General features: G+C 49.3%; 1 protein-coding gene across 1 annotated transcript; it reads left to right on the forward strand.

Moving 5' to 3' along the window:
* The first annotated feature begins 1,488 nt into the window (after positions 1-1,488).
* Positions 1,489-15,174, forward strand: LOC139422418 (cytosolic Fe-S cluster assembly factor nubp1). Its single transcript, XM_071173605.1, has 11 exons — positions 1,489-1,555; positions 2,457-2,561; positions 2,814-2,947; positions 3,536-3,604; positions 4,993-5,025; positions 6,014-6,104; positions 6,326-6,480; positions 7,806-7,916; positions 8,377-8,479; positions 12,131-12,214; positions 14,838-15,174. The coding sequence occupies exons 1-11, from the start codon at positions 1,525-1,527 to the stop codon at positions 14,888-14,890; spliced, it is 969 nt and encodes a 322-aa protein (XP_071029706.1). The 5' UTR covers positions 1,489-1,524; the 3' UTR covers positions 14,891-15,174.
* Positions 15,175-20,016: the final 4,842 nt, after the last annotated feature.

Consider the following 20,016-nt stretch of genomic DNA (forward strand, 5'->3'; position numbering starts at 1 on the left):
GATGTGACTCCTCCCACCCAGGTAGAGTCCTGAGAGGGTGGAGTCAGACACTTAGATTAGGATGTGACTCCTCCCACCCAGGGAGAGTCCTGGGAGGGTGGAGTCAGACACTTAGATTAGGATGTGACTCCTCCCACCCAGGGAGAGTCCTTCTAACGCAGACAATTAGATTAGGATGTGACTCCACCCACCCAGGGAGAGTCCTGGGAGGGTGGAGTCAGACACTTAGATTAGGATGTGACTCCTCCCACCCAGGGAGAGTCCTTCTAAAGCAGACACTTAGATTAGGATGTGACTCCTCCCACCCAGGGAGAGTCCTTCTAACGCAGACACTTAGATTAGGATGGGACTCCTCCCACCCAGGGAGAGTCCTGGGAGGGTGGAGTCAGACACTTAGATTAGGATGTGACTCCTCCCACCCAGGGAGAGTTCTGTGAGTGTGGAGTCAGACACTTAGATTAGGATGTGACTCCTCCAACCCAGGGAGAGTCCTTCTAAAGCAGACACTTAGATTAGGATGTGACTCCTCCCATCCAGGGAGACTCCTCCCACCCAGGAAGAGCCCTTCTAACACACCTGGCCTCTCTGCTTTCAGATATTTCCTTATTTGCTCATATTGAAAAAATGTACGTAGCTTTGAATGCTTTCATGTGTGGTGTGATTTCTAGTTAGCCCACTGCAGATCTGGATAAACAAATCCACCTTCCACTATGACTGGTGGATAGAGGGCAGGATAGACAGACTGGTGGATAGAGGGCAGGATAGACAGACTGGTGGATAGAGGGCAGGATAGACAGACTGGTGGATAGAGGGCAGGATAGACAGACTGGTGGATAGAGGGCAGGATAGACAGACTGGTGGATAGAGGGCAGGATAGACAGACTGGTGGTCTGTATTGACCTGTTGTATAGGAGGGGAGAGGGAGGACTCTCCCTGGGTGGGAGGAGTCACATCCTAATCTAATTGTCTGCGTTAGAAGGACTCTCCCTGGGTGGATAAGGGAAGAACCCCCCCAATAAAACACCTTGATATAGGAGAGATGTATGGAAGAAGATGAGGACAAGTGGATATGGAAGAATGTATAACCAGCAAAGAGAGTGAACGTAAACCAGGGGAAAAAACACACTACCCTCCCCAAAGCAAAAAATATATTTTAAAAATTAGACGACCCTCCTCTATTTTATAGTAGTGCTACAATGCAATATGGGCCTAATTTTCAGGATATTTAAAAAAAAAAAAACTCCATAAATCACTAGGGGCAGCCCCCATTGATTTGGGCCCGTAGTGGGGTGCTCCCATAGCGGGCACGGAGGCCTGGATCCCCCCCCTATACGGATAAAAAAAGCATATGGAAAATATGGGCCTGGTAACCCGTTCAATCACCAGGCTAGCTGTTTTACAATTATTATAGTGTGTCTATTTTTTATCGTTTAGTCTCTGGTTTCGTCAAACGTGCATATGCGGAACCTTTTGAGATGAGACGTGATTTCAGCCCGGACGAATATCCACAGCGCCCCAATAAACATGGCTGACATTCCAAGTGATGCGCCACAGCGTGAGTTTATTTTAAGTTTATTATAAGAAAACACGCCCGTATCCAGACACCACGTTTATTATATGTGTTTTTTAGCCTTTTATAATGTTAGTTGTTAGTGAATGTTAAGTTTGTTGTCGTCGTTGTTAATGAAGAATAGTTTGTCTGAAAGTTAGCTGCTTAGCCTGTTAGCATAGCTGCCTGTCAAATACTCACCGCACTTCGATACAAAGTGATTTTCTCCGCTAACCCTAATGAACCTCGGTCTCTAAACCTACGTTAATTATCCTAACCTGCTACGAAAAACTTAATTTCGGGTTTTTCAGGGGAAGTGCCGTGAAAATGGTGAAAATTGTTTCTTCATAAGACAACAGACAGATGGCGCAGTTTACAAACCAGTTTACAACAGATCCATTTAGCAGTGTTTATGTCATGACAGTGTCAGCTCATTTGTTGTTCAACGCTTACGTGCCGTTTTCATAATGGCTGCTGTGACAAATTTTTAAGTAATCGTTCAAATCTTCTCAGTTTAAATAGTTGGGATAATGGAAACAATTCGCATTTCCTATTCCGATTGATACCTCGTACGTCCCTGGTGTCTTAATAAACACCGGAAGCCTGTCCGACCGGCGTGCAGATGGTCGGGTTGGATCGGTTGGCTGTTCTCTAGGATAAACTGTATCACATGACCTGTCAAAAACATAGACAGGGTTTGTCCAATAAACTATAATATCTTTGGTCAATGGATCTGCGTTTTAACTCATTCAGTCACATGCAAATTAGTGGACAAAGAAACAAGCATTTCCTACATATTCAATCTGGGCACTTTTTGTTTGATTTTACATTTGGCGCTATTATCTGATTGGTTGGTCATGGTGGTTGTTTTTGATGTATTGACCTGATTGGTTGTATTGGTTGTCAGACTGCCCCGGTACGGCCAGTGAGCAGGCAGGGAAGACGTCAGCATGTCAGGGTTGTCCCAACCAGAACCTCTGTTCCTCTGGAGCCACTAAAGCACCAGACCCAGGTAAAGTCTCTCTGTCTCTGTTCTGTCCTGATCTTGATCTGGTGAATAACTGCACTACTGATTAGTCTGCAATTCCTTGTTTTCAATGTGTGTTTAATGCCTCTATCTCTCTTTCCTCACTCACTCACTCTCTCCCTGACCCCCCCCTCCCTGACCCTCTCTCTCTCTCCCCCCTCCCCGACCCTCTCTCTCTTCCCCTCCTATCTCTCCCCTCTGTCTCTTCCTCTCCCCTCTCTCCCTCCCTCCCTGCAGCGATAGAGGAGATAGCAGAGAAGATGTTAACAGTGAAACATAAGATCTTGGTCCTGTCAGGGAAAGGAGGAGTAGGGAAGAGCACCTTCAGCGCACATCTGGCCCACGCACTGGCTAGTGACGCCACTAAAGAGGTAACACTTCAACATCTCTCTCCCTTTAGCTCTCTGTTCTCCACTCGTTTGTTAGGTCTCTTTCTCTCCCCCCCTCTTTTCTCTCTCTCTTCTCCCTCTCTCGTGTACTGTGGGAAGGTCACGCTGATAGCTGACGTCAGTTGATCATACAGAGGAGAAGCATAGCACATAGCGTCCGTCTGATCCACGTCGTACCGTTAAAACACATTATATCACAGGTTTTCATTCAACTGTCAATGAAATAAAATAATAAAATAAATAAATAAATCATAAAAGCTGAATAAAACACTTTCACTGCCTCTCCCTGGTGAAGTCTGCAACCAGTCTGTTTAGTTAACATACCCACTCTGTCATCGTCAAACAAAACCTTTCTGTGGGTTTTGTCTCCCCCTGGTGGTCACAAATGGAACATTGGCTAAAAGCTGTAGCTCGACTCAATGTTGCCTCTCTGTGGCCAGATGAGGGTATGACGGCTGGATAACGTGTTAATGCACTGGCTAAGTGATACCTGCTAAATCTGCTGTCTGTTGACTGGAGAACATGTTCTACACCCTAACCCGTGTGTGTGTGTGTGTGTGTGTTCTCCAGGTTGCGCTCCTAGATGTGGACATCTGTGGTCCGTCTATCCCCAGGATCATGGGTCTGGAGGGAGAGCAGGTAGCAGGATTGTCTCTCTGTCTTTCTCCTCGTGTTATATGGTCATGTGATTGATATCCTCTCTGCTATTGGTCAGATCCCTATCTCGATGCTGTTTTGGTCAACCTGTGTGTTTGATACCCTATTTTCAGGCCCATTATTATCTACACAGGGGCCCATTGTTATCTACACAGGGGCCCATTGTTATCTACACAGGGGCCCATTGTTATCTACACAGAGGCCCATTGTTATCTACACAGAGGCCCATTGTTATCTACACAGAGGCCCATTGTTATCTACACAGAGGCCCATTGTTATCTACACAGAGGCCCATTGTTATCTACACAGAGGCCCATTGTTATCTACACAGAGGCCCATTGTTATCTACACAGAGGCCCATTGTTATCTACACAGAGGCCCATTGTTATCTACACAGAGGCCCATTGTTATCTACACAGAGGCCCATTGTTATCTACACAGAGGCCCATTGTTATCTACACAGAGGCCCATTGTTATCTACACAGAGGCCCATTGTTATCTACACAGAGGCCCATTGTTATCTACACAGAGGCCCATTGTTATCTACACAGAGGCCCATTGTTATCTACACAGAGGCCCGTTATCAGCAACCATCACTCCTGTGTTGCAATGACACGTTGTGTTAGCTAATCCAAGTTTATAATTTTAAAAGGCTAATTGATCATTAGAAAACCCAATTATTTTAGCACAGCTGAGAACTGTTGTCCTGATTTAAAGAAGCAATAAAACTGTCCTTCTTTAGACTAGTTGAGTATCTGGAGCATCAATTACAGGCTTAAAATGTCCAGAAACAAAGACTCTCTTCTGAAACTCGTCAGTCTATTCTTGTTCTGAGAAATGAAGGATATTCCAAGAAACTGAAGATCTGGTACAGAACAGAAACAGAAACGATAATAATTATTATTTTCAATGACGGCCTGTTCAGGGGGCAGAATGACAAATATTTGTACCTTGTCAGCTCGGGATTTGAACTTGCAACCTTCTGGTTACTAGTCCAACGCTCTGACCACTAGGCTACCCTGCCGCCTCAGATAGTGATCGGATGACGATAATCACATGTTAAAAGGTGTAACTGTGGCGAGAGAGCAAGGTGGAGAAACCCAATCATAGATGAGTAAAAGTTACCGTAATTGACTCAAAGTGAAAGTGTCTCTCTCTCTCTGTCTCTCTCTCTCTGTCTCTGTCTCTCTCTCTCTGTCTCTCCTTCTCTGTCTCTGTCTCTCTCTCTGTCTCTCTCTCTTGCTCTCTGTCTCTCTCTCTGTCTCTCTCTCTGTCTCTCCATCTGTGTCTCTGTCTGTCTCTCCATCTGTGTCTCTGTCTCTGTCTCTCCATCTGTGTCTCTGTCTGTCTCTCTGTCTCTCTGTCTGTAGGTCCATCAGAGTGGTTCTGGCTGGTCTCCTGTGGTGAGTCTGTCTTCAATAGAATACTGTCTGTCTTATAGTTTGACTGTCACACCAGGGTCTCCTTTGTAAAAGAGGACCACCTCAATGGGACTTCCTGGACAAATGGAAGGTACCTTTTCCAAGTCAAACTAGATGAATGAACCCAGAGTGGAAACACACGGTGGTGATGACATTTCACTTCCTGTTGTTATAAGTGAAGTTTACCAGAACAAATAGTTCAATGTTTGTTTTCTTTCTTTTTAATATATCAGTTTATTGTGTTCCAGAACGTAGAGGATAACCTGGGTGTGTGTGTGTGATCCAGTATGTAGAGGATGGTGTGTGTGTGTGTGATCCAGTATGTAGAGGATGGTGTGTGTGTGTGTGTGATCCAGTATGTAGAGGATGGTGTGTGTGTGTGTGATCCAGTATGTAGAGGATGGTGTGTGTGTGTGTGATCCAGAACGTAGAGGATAACCTGGGTGTGTGTGTGTGTGTGTTCCAGTATGTAGAGGATGGTGTGTGTGTGTGTGATCCAGTATGTAGAGGATGGTGTGTGTGTGTGTGATCCAGAACGTAGAGGATAACCTGGGTGTGTGTGTGTGTGATCCAGTATGTAGAGGATGGTGTGTGTGTGTGTGATCCAGTATGTAGAGGATGGTGTGTGTGTGTGTGATCCAGTATGTAGAGGATGGTGTGTGTGTGTGTGTGATCCAGTATGTAGAGGATGGTGTGTGTGTGTGTGATCCAGTATGTAGAGGATGGTGTGTGTGTGTGTGTGATCCAGTATGTAGAGGATGGTGTGTGTGTGTGTGTGATCCAGTATGTAGAGGATGGTGTGTGTGTGTGTGATCCAGTATGTAGAGGATGGTGTGTGTGTGTGTTCCAGTATGTAGAGGATAACCTGTGTGTGTGTGTGATCCAGTATGTAGAGGATAACCTGTGTGTGTGTGTGTGTGTGTGTTCCAGTATGTAGAGGATAACCTGTGTGTGTGTGTGTGTGTTCCAGTATGTAGAGGATAACCTTGCGGTCATGTCTATTGGCTTCCTACTCAGCAGTCCTGATGATGCTGTTATCTGGAGAGGACCCAAGAAGAACGGTACCCGTGTGTGTGTGTGTGTGTGTGTTTAGCTGACACTTGACAGTGTTTGACCTCCAGGGAACTTCCTGGATAAATAAAGATTAACATTATTACAGGACTGTTTGGTTAGATGGGTTGCTATGACTGGGTCATTATTATATAAACAATAAATAAATCAAGTGTGAATGATGATGAGGCTGTGATCTGATTGGCTGTGGTGGTGCTGCACTTCCTGTCAGGGATGATCAAACAGTTCCTGCGAGATGTCGATTGGGGGGAACTGGATTACCTCATCGTGGACACGCCCCCCGGCACCTCTGACGAACACCTGTCTATCGTCCAGTACCTTAGCTCCGCCCGCATCGACGGAGCCGTCATCATCACCACCCCGCAGGTAACTACGGCGACTACGGCTCACTAGAGAGAACAACTAGGTAGCTACAGCATGTTTCTGTTGTTACCACGTTGCTAAGGCACGTCGCTACGGCAACCGGGTTGTTAACCTGTTAACCAGGACTGTCTGGTTAGATGGGTTGCTATGGCTGGGTCGTTTAACCAAGACTGACTGGGTCGTTTAACCAAGACTGAGGGTCGTTTAACCAGGACTGTCTGGGTCGTTTAACCAGGACTGACTGGGTCGTTTAACCAGGACTGTCTGGGTCGTTTAACCAGGACTGTCTGGGTCGTTTAACCAGGACTGTCTGGGTCGTTTTAACCAGGACTGTCTTGTTAGATCGGTTGCTATGACTGGGGGTACCGGTACAGAATCCGTGTGGAGGCTATATTCGGGGGGGTACCGGAGTCAATGTGCAGGGGGAACCGATGTCGAGGTAATTGAGGTAATTATGTAGGTAGAGTTATTAAAGATAATAACTGAGTAGCAGCAGCGTAGAAGAAGGGGGGGGGGGGGGGGGTAATGCAAATAGTCTTGGTAGCCATTTGATTAGATGTTCAGGAGTCTTGTGGCTTGGGGGGGGGTAGAAGCTGTTTCTTGGACCTAGACATGGCGATCCCGTACCGCTTGCCGTGCGATAGCAGAGAGGACAGTCTATGACTAAGGTGGCTGGAGTCTTTGACAATTTTTAGGGCTCTTCCTCTGACACCGCCTGGTATAGAGGTCCTGGATGGCAGGAAGCTTGACCCCGGTGATGTACTGGGCCGTATGCACTACCCTCTGTAGTGCCTTGCGGTCGGAGGCCAAGCAGTTGCCGTATCAGGCAGTGATGCAGCCACGAGCTGCCCAGTGACACGCCCAGTGACACGAGCCTACCAGACGAGTTAAATCACTTCTATGCTCGATTGGAGGAAGGTAACACTGAAACATGCATGAGAGCATCAGCTGTTCCAGATGACTGTGTGATCACGCACTCCGCAGCTGACTGGCAATTGTCTTCACTGACATGTTCAACCTCTCCCTGACTTAGTCTGTAATACCAACATCTCTCACCCCTCCTCCCTCCCTCTCTCTCCTCCCTCCCTCTCTCTCACCCCTCCTCCCTCTCTCCCTCTCTCTCTCTCCCTCCCTCTCTCTCCCCACTCCTCCCTCCCTCCCTCCCTCTCTCCCTCCTCCCTCCATCTCTCACCCTCCTCCCTCCATCTCTCACCCCTCCATCTCTCTCTCTCCCTCCCTCTCTCTCCCCACTCCTCCCTCCCTCCCTCTCTCTCACCCTCCTCCCTCCATCTCTCACCCCTCCATTTCTCTCTCCCCCCCCTCTCTAGGAGGTATCTCTTCAGGATGTCAGGAAGGAGATTAGGTTCTGTCAGAAGGTCCAGCTGCCCATCATAGGAGTGGTGGAGAACATGAGTGGGTTTGTCTGTCCCAAATGCAAGGTGAGAGTTTTATTTATTTAGGTATATGTGGACAATGTGTAATTTTCTCTGATAAAGACAGACACCATTCATTGGCATGATGTGTAACCCTCTCTCTCTCTTTCTCTCTCTTTCCCCTCGTCTCTCTCCCCCACCTTTCTCTCTCCCCTCCTCCCCTCTCTCTCTCTCCCCTCCTCCCCTCTCTCTCTCTCCCCTCCTCCCCTCTCTCTCTCCCCTCCTCCCCTCTCTCTCTCCCCCATCTCTCTCTCTCCCCTCTCCTCTCTCTCCCTCGTCTCTCTCCCCATCTCTCTCTCTCCCCTCTCCTCTCTCTCCTTCGTCTCTCTCCCCATCTCTCTCTCTCCCCTCTCCTCTCTCTCCCTCATCTCTCTCCCCCACCTCTCTCTCTCCCCTCCTCCCCTCTCTCTCTCTCCCCTCTCCTCTCTCTCCCTCGTCTCTCTCCCCCATCTCCCCCCTCCTCAAGAACACGTCTCAGATCTTCCCACCCACCACGGGAGGAGCAGAGAGGATGTGTGAAGAGATGAACCTTACTCTGCTAGGACGAGTCCCACTGGACCCCAGGATAGGTACTGGACTACAGATAGCTGTGTTAGTACCAGTCCTACTGGACCCCAGGATAGGTACTGGACTACAGATAGCTGTGTTAGTACCAGTCCCACTGGACCCCAGGATAGGTACTGGACTACAGATAGCTGTGTTAGTACCAGTCCTACTGGACCCCAGGATAGAGGCTGGACCCCAGGATAGAGGCTGGACCCCAGGATAGAGGCTGGACCCCAGGATAGAGGCTGGACCCCAGGATAGAGACTGGACTACAGATAGTTGTGTTAGTACCAGTCCTACTGGACCCCAGGATAGGTACTGGACCCCAGGATAGGTACTGGACCCCAGGATAGGTACTGGACCCCAGGATAGGTACTGGACCCCAGGATAGAGACTGGACCCCAGGATAGAGACTGGACCCCAGGATAGAGACTGGACCCCAGGATAGAGACTGGACTACAGATAGTTGTGTTAGTACCAGTCCTACTGGACCACAGGATAGGTACTGGACCCCAGGGTAGGTACTGGACCCCAGGGTAGGTACTGGACCCCAGGGTAGGTACTGGACCTCAGGGTAGATACTGGACCCCAGGATAGGTACTGGACCCCAGAATAGGTACTGGACTACAGATAGTTGTGTTAGGACCAGTCCTACTGGACCCCAGGATAGGTACTGTACCCCAGGATAGGTACTGGACCCCAGGATAGAGACTGGACCCCAGGATAGGTACTGGACCCCAGAATAGGTACTGGACTACAGATAGCTGTGTTAGTACCAGTCCTACTGGACCCCAGGATAGGTACTGGACCCCAGGATAGGTACTGGACCCCAGGATAGGTACTGGACCCCAGGGTAGATACTGGACCCCAGGGTAGATACTGGACCCCAGGGTAGGTACTTTACCCCAGGATAGGTACTTTACCCCAGGATAGGTACTGGACCCCAGGATAGAGACTGGACCCCAGGATAGAGACTGGACTACATATAGCTAGCTGTGTTAGTACCAGTCCTACTGGACCCCAAGATAGAGACTGGACCCCAGGATAGAGACTGGACCCCAGGATAGAGACTTGACCCCAGGATAGAGACTGGACCCCAGGATAGAGACTGGACCCCAGGATAGAGACTGGACCCCAGGATAGAGACTGGACTACAGATAGCTGTGTTAGTACCAGTCCTACTGGACCCCAGGATAGAGACTGGACCCCAGGATAGAGACTGGACCCCAGGATAGAGACTGGACCCCAGGATAGAGACTGGACCCCAGGATAGAGACTGGACCCCAGGATAGAGACTGGACCCCAGCTATACAGTAAGTCAGGTCTATAGATCCACAGCTATGCAGTAAGTCAGGTCTATAGATCCACAGCTATGCAGTAAGTCAGGTCTATAGACCCACAGCCATGCAGTAAGTCAGGTCTATAGATCCACAGCTATGCAGTAAGTCAGGTCTATAAATCCACACAAATGCAGTAAGTCAGGTCTATAGATCCACACCACAGCTATGCAGTAAGTCAGGTCTGTAAATCCACAGCTATGCAGTTAGTTAGGTCTATAGATCCACAGCTATGCAGTAAGTCAGGTCTATAGATCCACAGCTATGCAGTAAGTCAGGTCTATAGTTCCACAGCTATGCAGTAAGTCAGGTCTATAGATCCACACCACAGCCATGCAGTAAGTCAGGTCTATATATTCACACCACAGCTATGCAGTAAGTCAGGTCTATAGATCCACAGCTATGCAGTAAGTCAGGTCTATAGATCCACAGCTATGCAGTAAGTCAGGTCTATAGACCCACAGCCATGCAGTAAGTCAGGTCTATAGTTCCACACCACAGCTATGCAGTAAGTCAGGTCTGTAAATCCACAGCTATGCAGTTAGTTAGGTCTATAGATCCACACCACAGCTATGCAGTAAGTCAGGTCTGTAAATCCACAGCTATGCAGTTAGTTAGGTCTATAGATCCACAGCTATGCAGTAAGTCAGGTCTATAGATCCACAGCTATGCAGTAAGTCAGGTCTATAGTTCCACAGCTATGCAGTAAGTCAGGTCTATAGATCCCCACCACAGCCATGCAGTAAGTCAGGTCTATATATTCACACCACAGCTATGCAGTAAGTCAGGTCTATAGATCCACACCAATGCAGTAAGTCAGGTCTATAGATCCACACCACAGCTATGCAGTAAGTCAGGTCTGTAGATCCACAGCTATGCAGTTAGTCAGGTCTATAGATCCACACCACAGGCATGCAGTAAGTCAGGTCTATAGATCCACACCAATGCAGTAAGTCAGGTCTATAGATCCACAGCTATGCAGTAAGTCAGGTCTATAGATCCACAGCTATGCAGTAAGTCAGGTCTATAGATCCACACTACAGCTATGCAGTAAGTCAGGTCTATAGATCCACACCACAGCTATGCAGTAAGTCAGGTCTATAGATCCACAGCTATGCAGTAAGTCAGGTCTATAGATCCACAGCTATGCAGTAAGTCAGGTCTATAAATCCACACCAATGCAGTAAGTCAGGTCTATAGACCCACACCACAGCCATGCAGTAAGTCAGGTCTATAGATCCACACCAATGCAGTAAGTCAGGTCTATAGATCCACAGCTATGCAGTAAGTCAGGTCTATAGATCCACAGCTATGCAGTAAGTCAGGTCTATAGATCCACAGCTATGCAGTAAGTCAGGTCTATAGATCCACACCAATGCAGTAAGTCAGGTCTATAGATCCACAGCTATGCAGTAAGTCAGGTCTATAGATCCACAGCTATGCAGTAAGTCAGGTCTATAGATCCACAGCTATGCAGTAAGTCAGGTCTATAGACCCACACCAATGCAGTAAGTCAGGTCTATAGACCCACACCAATGCAGTAAGTCAGGTCTATAGACCCACACCAATGCAGTAAGTCAGGTCTATAGATCCACAGCTATGCAGTAATTCAGGTCTATAAATCCACACCAATGCAGTAAGTCAGGTCTATAGATCCACACCACAGCTATGCAGTAAGTCAGGTCTATAGATCCACAGCTATGCAGTAAGTCAGGTCTATAGATCCACAGCCATACAGTTAGTCAGGTCTATAGATCCACACCACAGCTATGCAGTAAGTCAGGTCTATAGATCCACAGCCATGCAGTAAGTCAGGTCTATAGATCCACACCAATGCAGTAAGTCAGGTCTATAGATCCACAGCTATGCAGTAAGTCACTGTTATCTCTCTCCTTTCTCCCTCCTTCTGTCCTCCTACCTCTCTCTCTCTCTCTCTGTCTCTCTCTCTGTCTCTCTCTGTGTCTCTGTCTCTCTCTTTCTCTGTCTCTCTCTCTCTCTCTCTCTCTCTCTGTCTCTCTCTCTGTCTCTCTCTGTGTCTCTGTCTCTGTCTCTCTCTCTCTCTCTCTCTCTCTCTGTGTCTCTGTCTCTCTCTCTCTCTGTCTCTCTCTCTCTCCCTCTCTCTCTCTCTCTCTGTCTCTCTCTCTCTCTCTGTCTCTCTCTCTGTCTCTCTCTGTGTCTCTGTCTCTGTCTCTCTCTCTCTCTCTGTCTCTCTCTCTCTCCCTCTCTCTCTCTCTCTTTCTCTGTCTCTCTCTGTCTCTCTCTCTCTCTCTCTCGCTGTCTCTCTCTCCTTCTCCTTCTCCTTGTCTCTCTCTCCTTCTCCTTGTCTCTGTCTGTCAGGTAAGAGTTGTGATGAAGGGAAGTCATTCCTGACTGAAGTCCCAGACTCCCCTGCTGCTGCTGCTTACCACTCGATAGTACAGAGTGAGTATACACACACACACACACACACACATACACATACTCCCACACACACACACACACACACACACACACACACACCGACAGACACACACACATACACAGACAGACAGGGACACAGACAGACAGGGACACAGACAGACAGGGACACAGACAGACAGGGACACACAGGGACACACAGGGACACACATGGACACACAGGGACACACACAGGGACACAGACAGGGACACACACATGGACACACAGGGACACAGACAGGGACACAGACAGGGACACACAGGGACACAGACAGGGACACACAGGGACACACAGGGACACACAGGGACACACAGGGACACAGACAGGGACACACAGGGACACACAGGGACACAGACAGGGACACAGACAGGGACACAGACACACAGACACACAGACACACAGACACACAGACACACAGACAGGGACACAGACAGGGACACAGACAGGGACACAGACAGGGACACACAGGGACACACAGGGACACAGACAGGGACACACAGGGACACACAGGGACACAGACAGGGACACACAGGGACACAGACAGGGACACAGACAGGGACACAGACAGGGACACAGACACACAGACACACAGACACACAGACACACAGACAGGGACACAGACAGGGACACAGACAGGGACACAGACAGGGACACAGACAGGGACACAGACAGGGACACACAGGGACACAGACAGGGACACAGACAGGGACACAGACAGGGACACAGACAGGGACACAGACAGGGACACAGGGACACAGACAGGGACACAGACAGGGACACAGACAGGGACACAGACAGGGACACAGACAGGGACACACAGGGACACAGACAGGGACAGACAGGGACACAGACAGGGACACAGGGACACAGACAGGGACACAGACAGGGACACAGACAGGGACAGACAGGGACACAGACAGGGACACAGACAGGGACACAGACAGGGACACAGACAGACACACAGACACACAGACACACAGACACACAGACACACAGGGACACAGACAGGGACACAGACAGGGACACACAGGGACACAGACAGGGACACACAGGGACACAGACAGGGACACAGACAGGGACACAGGGACACAGACAGGGACACAGGGACACAGACAGGGACACAGACAGGGACACAGACAGGGACACAGACAGGGACACAGACAGGGACACAGACAGGGACACAGACAGGGACACAGACAGGGACACACACAGGGACAGACAGGGACACACACAGGGACACAGACAGGGACACAGACAGGGACACAGACAGGGACACACACAGGGACACAGACAGGGACACAGACAGGGACACACACAGGGACACAGACAGGGACAGACAGGGACACAGACAGAGACACAGACAGGGACACAGACAGGGACACAGACAGGGACACAGACAGGGACACAGACAGGGACACAGACAGGGACACACAGGGACACAGACAGGGACACAGACAGGGACAGACAGGGACACAGACAGGGACACAGGGACACAGACAGGGACACAGACAGGGACAGACAGGGACACAGACAGGGACACACACAGGGACACAGACAGGGACACAGACAGGGACACACAGGGACACAGACAGGGACACAGACAGGGACACAGACAGGGACAGACAGGGACACAGACAGGGACACAGACAGGGACACAGACAGGGACACAGACAGGGACACAGACAGGGACAGACAGAGACACAGACAGGGACAGACAGAGACACAGACGGGGACACAGACAGGGACACAGACAGGGACAGACAGGGACACAGACAGGGACACAGACAGGGACACAGACAGGGACAGACAGGGACACAGACAGGGACACAGACAGGGACACAGACAGGGACACACAGGGACACAGACAGGGACACAGACAGGGACAGAGACAGGGACACAGACAGGGACACAGACAGGGACAGACGGGGACACAGACAGGGACACAGACGGGGACACAGACGGGGACACAGACGGGGACACAGACACATTTGTTTTCTTGTGTTGTAACGGAGTTAAAGAGGAAGAGATTCTGTACCAGAGGAAGTAGGAACAATTATAACATTGATATCAGGAAATGAAATCTAGGTTTAATTGGGGGGGTAAAGTCTGGGGGGTGGCGCGATCAGGCTAAGACTCTTCGAAAAGGTGCTGTCTTGTTTTGTGAGACAAGAGGTCACGAGTTGGTACCAAGTGTGTGTGTGTGTGGGGTGGGGGGGGGGGCTCAACCAGGAGGAAGTCGCTCCGGCAGTTTGACGTTACAGTGATACATCTAACGCCTTCATATTATCAAACCACATATCTGATATGTCCTCTTTTCTCCCTCCCTCTCCTCCCTCCTTCCCCCCCTCTCCTCCCTCCCTCTCCTCCCTCCCTCCTTCCTCCCTCTCCTCCCTCCCTCCCTCTCCTCCCTCCCTCCCTCCTTCCCCCCCTCTCCTCCCTCCCTCTCCTCCCTCCCTCCTTTCCCTCTCCCTCCCATTCCTCCCTCCCTCCTTCCCCCCCCTCTCCTCCCTCCCTCTCATCCCTCCCTCCTTCCCTTCTCCCTCCCATTCCTCCCTCTCCTCCCTCCCTCCCTCTCCTCCCTCCCTCCCTCCCTCACGTTGTATCCAGGTATCCAGGCCTACTGCTTGTCCCATGTGACACGGGAGGAGAGTGCTGGCTAGAAGCCAGTCTGGAGGCCGCCATGTTGCTCTGGATGCCAGGGACGGAACACATGTCGAGGGTCCCTACTGTCTGATGAATGAATAAATCACATGCTCTGGTTTAGGAACTGATGTAGGATCAGGACCCCCCCCCCCATTCACAATGTGTCTCAGAGTAGGATACCTGATCAGGACCCCTATTCACAATGTGTCTCAGAGTAGGACTGCTGATCAGGACCCCTATTCACAATGTGTCTCAGAGTAGGACTGCTGATCAGGACCCCCATTCACAATGTGTCTCAGAGTAGGACACCTGATCAGGACCCCTATTCACAATGTGTCTCAGAGTAGGACACCTGATCAGGACCCCTATTCACAATGTGTCTCAGAGTAGGACACCTGATCAGGACCCCCATTCACAATGTGTCTCAGAGTAGGACTGCTGATCAGGACCCCTATTCACAATGTGTCTCAGAGTAGGACTGCTGATCAGGACCCCCATTCACAATGTGTCTCAGGGTAGGACTGCTGATCAGGACTCCCATTCACAACGTGTCTCAGAGTAGGACACCTGATGTAAGGTCAGGACCCCTATTCACAATGTGTCTTAGAGTAGGACTGCTGATCAGGACCCCCATTCACAATGTGTCTCAGAGTAGGACACCTGATGTAAGGTCAGGACCCCTATTCACAATGTGTCTCAGAGTAGGACTGCTGATCAAGACCCCCATTCACAATGTGTCTCAGAGTAGGACTGCTGATCAGGACCCCTATTCACAATGTGTCTCAGAGTAGGACTGCTGATCAGGACCCCCATTCACAATGTGTCTCAGAGTAGGACTGCTGATCAGGACCCCTATTCACAATGTGTCTCAGAGTAGGACTGCTGATCAGGACCCCCATTCACAATGTGTCTCAGAGTAGGACTGCTGGTCAGGACCCCTATTCACAATGTGTCTCAGAGTAGGACTGCTGATCAGGACCCCTATTCACAACGTGTCTCAGAGTAGGACTGCTGATGTAAGGTCATGACCCCTATTCACAATGTGTCAGAGTAGGACTGCTGATCAGGACCCCCATTCACAATGTGTCTCAGAGTAGGACTGCTGGTCAGGACCCCTATTCACAATGTGTCTCAGAGTAGGACTGCTGATCAGGGCCCCCATTCACAATGTGTCTCAGAGTAGGACTGCTGATCAGGGCCCCCATTCACAATGTGTACTGTTACTGAGAGTGTGAATATGGGACCTGATCCTAGATCCAGTTCTGTTCTGTTACTCTGAGACTGTTTGTCAATATGGGACCTGATCCTAGATCCAGTTCAGTTCTGTTACTCTGAGACTGTTTGTCAATATGGGACCTGATCCTAGATCCAGTTCTGTTACTCTGAGACTTATTTGTGAATATGGGACCTGATCCTAGATCCAGTTCTGTTACTCTCAGACTGTTTGTCAATATGGGACCTGATCCTAGATCCAGTTCTGTTACTCTGAGACTGTTTGTCAATATGGGACCTGATCCTAGATCCAGTTCTGTTACTCTGAGACTGTTTGTCAATATGGGACCTGATCCTAGATCCAGTTCTGTTACTCTGAGACTTATTTGTGAATATGGGACCTGATCCTAGATCCAGTTCTGTTACTCTGAGACTTATTTGTGAATATGGGACCTGATCCTAGATCCAGTTCTGTTACTCTGAGACTGTTTGTCAATATGGGACCTGATCCTAGATCCAGTTCTGTTACTCTGAGACTTATTTGTGAATATGGGACCTGATCCTAGATCCAGTTCAGTTACTCTCAGACTGTTTGTCAATATGTGACCTGATCCAGTTCAGTTACTCTGAGACTGTTTGTCAATATGTGACCTGATCCAGTTCTGTTACTCTGAGACTTATTTGTGAATATGGGACCTGATCCTAGATCCAGTTCAGTTACTCTGAGACTGTTTGTGAATATGGGACCTGATCCTAGATCCAGTTCAGTTACTCTGAGACTGTTTGTCAATATGTGTACAGCTCTTTAGTATCACAACTCTTGACTTAATTTTTAAATTGATAGTTCACCTGAAATGATATTTTTATTTCCTTACCCTGTAAGCAGTCTTGGGACCAAGTGAGACGGTAATCCATGCTTTATTTTTGTTTTACCTGGACACTGTCTCTAAATAATAAATGTTGTTGTTGTTGTTGTCCAAAACCTTGCAAGTCAATGTCCTCCCTCATGTCCTGGGTGAACTATCCCGTCAACCTTTTACACTGGTGGGGATTGGTTTTTATAGACAGACGGGGCTAATCTGGAAGGTTTCTTACAGAAGACATATGGGATGCATAAACATAGTAGAATTATTTTTTTAAAGAACCATTTGGAGATTATGGGAACAGTAACCACTGCTTATTGTGATCGGGAACAACCCAGGGTATGACACCGTGTCATCTAGTCAATACAACCCAGGGTATGACACCGTGTCATCTAGTCTATACAACCCAGGGTATGACACCGTGTCATCTAGTCTATACAACAAACCACTGCTTATTGTGATCGGGAACAACCCAGGGTATGACGCCGTGTCATCTAGTCAATACAACCCAGGGTGTGACGCCGTGTCATCTAGTCAATACAACCCAGGGTATGACACCGTGTCATCTAGTCTATACAACCCAGGGTATGACACCGTGTCATCTAGTCTATACAACAAACCACTGCTTATTGTGATCGGGAACAACCCAGGGTATGACGCCGTGTCATCTAGTCAATACAACCCAGGGTATGACGCCGTGTCATCTAGTCAATACAACCCAGGGTATGACACAGTGTCATCTAGTCAATACAACCCAGGGTATGACGCCGTGTCATCTAGTCAATACAACCCAGGGTATGACACTGTGTCATCTAGTCAATACAACCCAGGGTATGACGCCGTGTCATCTAGTCAATACAACAAACCACTGCTTATTGTGATCGGGAACAACCCAGGGTATGACGCCGTGTCATCTAGTCAATACAACCCAGGGTGTGACGCCGTGTCATCTAGTCATTGTACGTCTAACATAGTGATTATAAACGGTGACACTGTTTTTAATGACGGGACTTTTATGATTATTGATGCACATTTGGACTTGGGTGTGTTTGTTTGTTTTGCTTGTATGACATCAGCGCGGTATTGATTTGATAACTCTGAACGTCTCGTTTTTCACGTCCTCGAGTCCTCGTAATTTAGAGCGTTTTAACCTCAAGTCCGGTAACAAAATTGGCAAAAAACGCCCAATTAATGGGATGGACGGGGCAATCTGGGCCACGTTCAGTAGGTTACTGGGAATGTTACCGGGGCTACGTTCAGTAGGTTACTGGGAATGTTACCGGGGCCACGTTCAGTAGACTACTGGGAATGTTACCGGGGCTACGTTCAGTAGGTTACTGGGAATGTTACCGGGGCTACGTTCAGTAGACTACTGGGAATGTTACCGGGGCCACGTTCAGTAGACTACTGGGAATGTTACCGGGGCTACGTTCAGTAGGTTAATGAGAATGTTACCGGGGCCACGTTCAGTAGACTAATGAGAATGTTACCGGGGCCACGTTCAGTAGGTTACTGGGAATGTTACCGGGGCTACGTTCAGTAGGTTACTGGGAATGTTACCGGGGCTACGTTCAGTAGGTTACTGGGAATGTTACCGGGGCTACGTTCAGTAGACTACTGGGAATGTTACCGGGGCCATGTTCAGTAGACTACTGGGAATGTTACCGGGGCCACGTTCAGTAGACTACCGGGAATGTTACCGGGGCCACGTTCAGTAGACTACCGGGAATGTTACCGGGGCCACGTTCAGTAGACTACTGGGAATGTTACCGGGGCCACGTTCAGTAGACTACTGGGAATGTTACCGGGGCCACGTTCAGTAGACTACTGGGAATGTTACCGGGGCCACGTTCAGTAGACTACTGGGAATGTTACCGGGGCCACGTTCAGTAGACTACTGGGAATGTTACCGGGGCCACGTTCAGTAGACTACTGGGAATGTTACCGGGGCCACGTTCAGTAGACTACTGGGAATGTTACCGGGGCCACGTTCAGTAGACTACTGGGAATGTTACCGGGGCCACGTTCAGTAGGTTACTGGGGATGTTACCGGGGCCACGTTCAGTAGGTTACTGGGGATGTTACCGGGGCTACGTTCAGTAGACTACTGGGAATGTTACCGGGGCCACGTTCAGTAGACTACTGGGAATGTTACCGGGGCCACGTTCAGTAGACTACTGGGAATGTTACCGGAGCCACGTTCAGTAGACTACTGGGAATGTTACCGGGGCTACGTTCAGTAGGTTACTGGGGATGTTACCGGGGCTACGTTCAGTAGACTACTGGGAATGTTACCGGGGCCACGTTCAGTAGACTACTGGGAATGTTACCGGGGCCATGTTCAGTAGACTACTGGGAATGTTACCGGGGCCACGTTCAGTAGACTACTGGGAATGTTACCGGAGCCACGTTCAGTAGACTACTGGGAATGTTACCAGGGCCACGTTCAGTAGACTACTGGGAATGTTACCGGGGCTACGTTCAGTAGACTACTGGTAATGTTACCGGGGCCACGTTCAGTAGGTTACTGGGAATGCTACCGGGGCCACGTTCAGTAGACTAATGAGAATGTTACCGGGGCCACGTTCAGTAGGTTACTGGGAATGCTACCGGGGCCACGTTCAGTAGGTTACTGGGGATGTTACCGGGGCTACGTTCAGTAGACTACTGGGAATGTTACCGGGGCCACGTTCAGTAGGCTACTGGGAATGTTACCGGGGCCACGTTCAGTAGACTACTGGGAATGTTACCGGGGCCACGTTCAGTAGACTACTGGGAATGTTACCGGGGCCACGTTCAGTAGACTACTGGGAATGTTACCGGGGCCACGTTCAGTAGGTTACTGGGAATGTTACCGGGGCCACGTTCAGTAGGTTACTGGGAATGTTACCGGGGCCACGCTCAGTAGACTACTGGGAATGTTACCGGGGCTACGTTCAGTAGACTACTGGGGATGTTACCGGGGCTACGTTCAGTAGACTACTGGGAATGTTACCGGGGCCACGTTCAGTAGACTACTGGGAATGTTACCGGGGCTACGTTCAGTAGACTACTGGGAATGTTACCGG

The sequence above is a fragment of the Oncorhynchus clarkii genome, chromosome 12 (genome assembly GCF_045791955.1).
Source record: "Oncorhynchus clarkii lewisi isolate Uvic-CL-2024 chromosome 12, UVic_Ocla_1.0, whole genome shotgun sequence".
Classification (NCBI taxonomy): domain Eukaryota; kingdom Metazoa; phylum Chordata; class Actinopteri; order Salmoniformes; family Salmonidae; genus Oncorhynchus; species Oncorhynchus clarkii.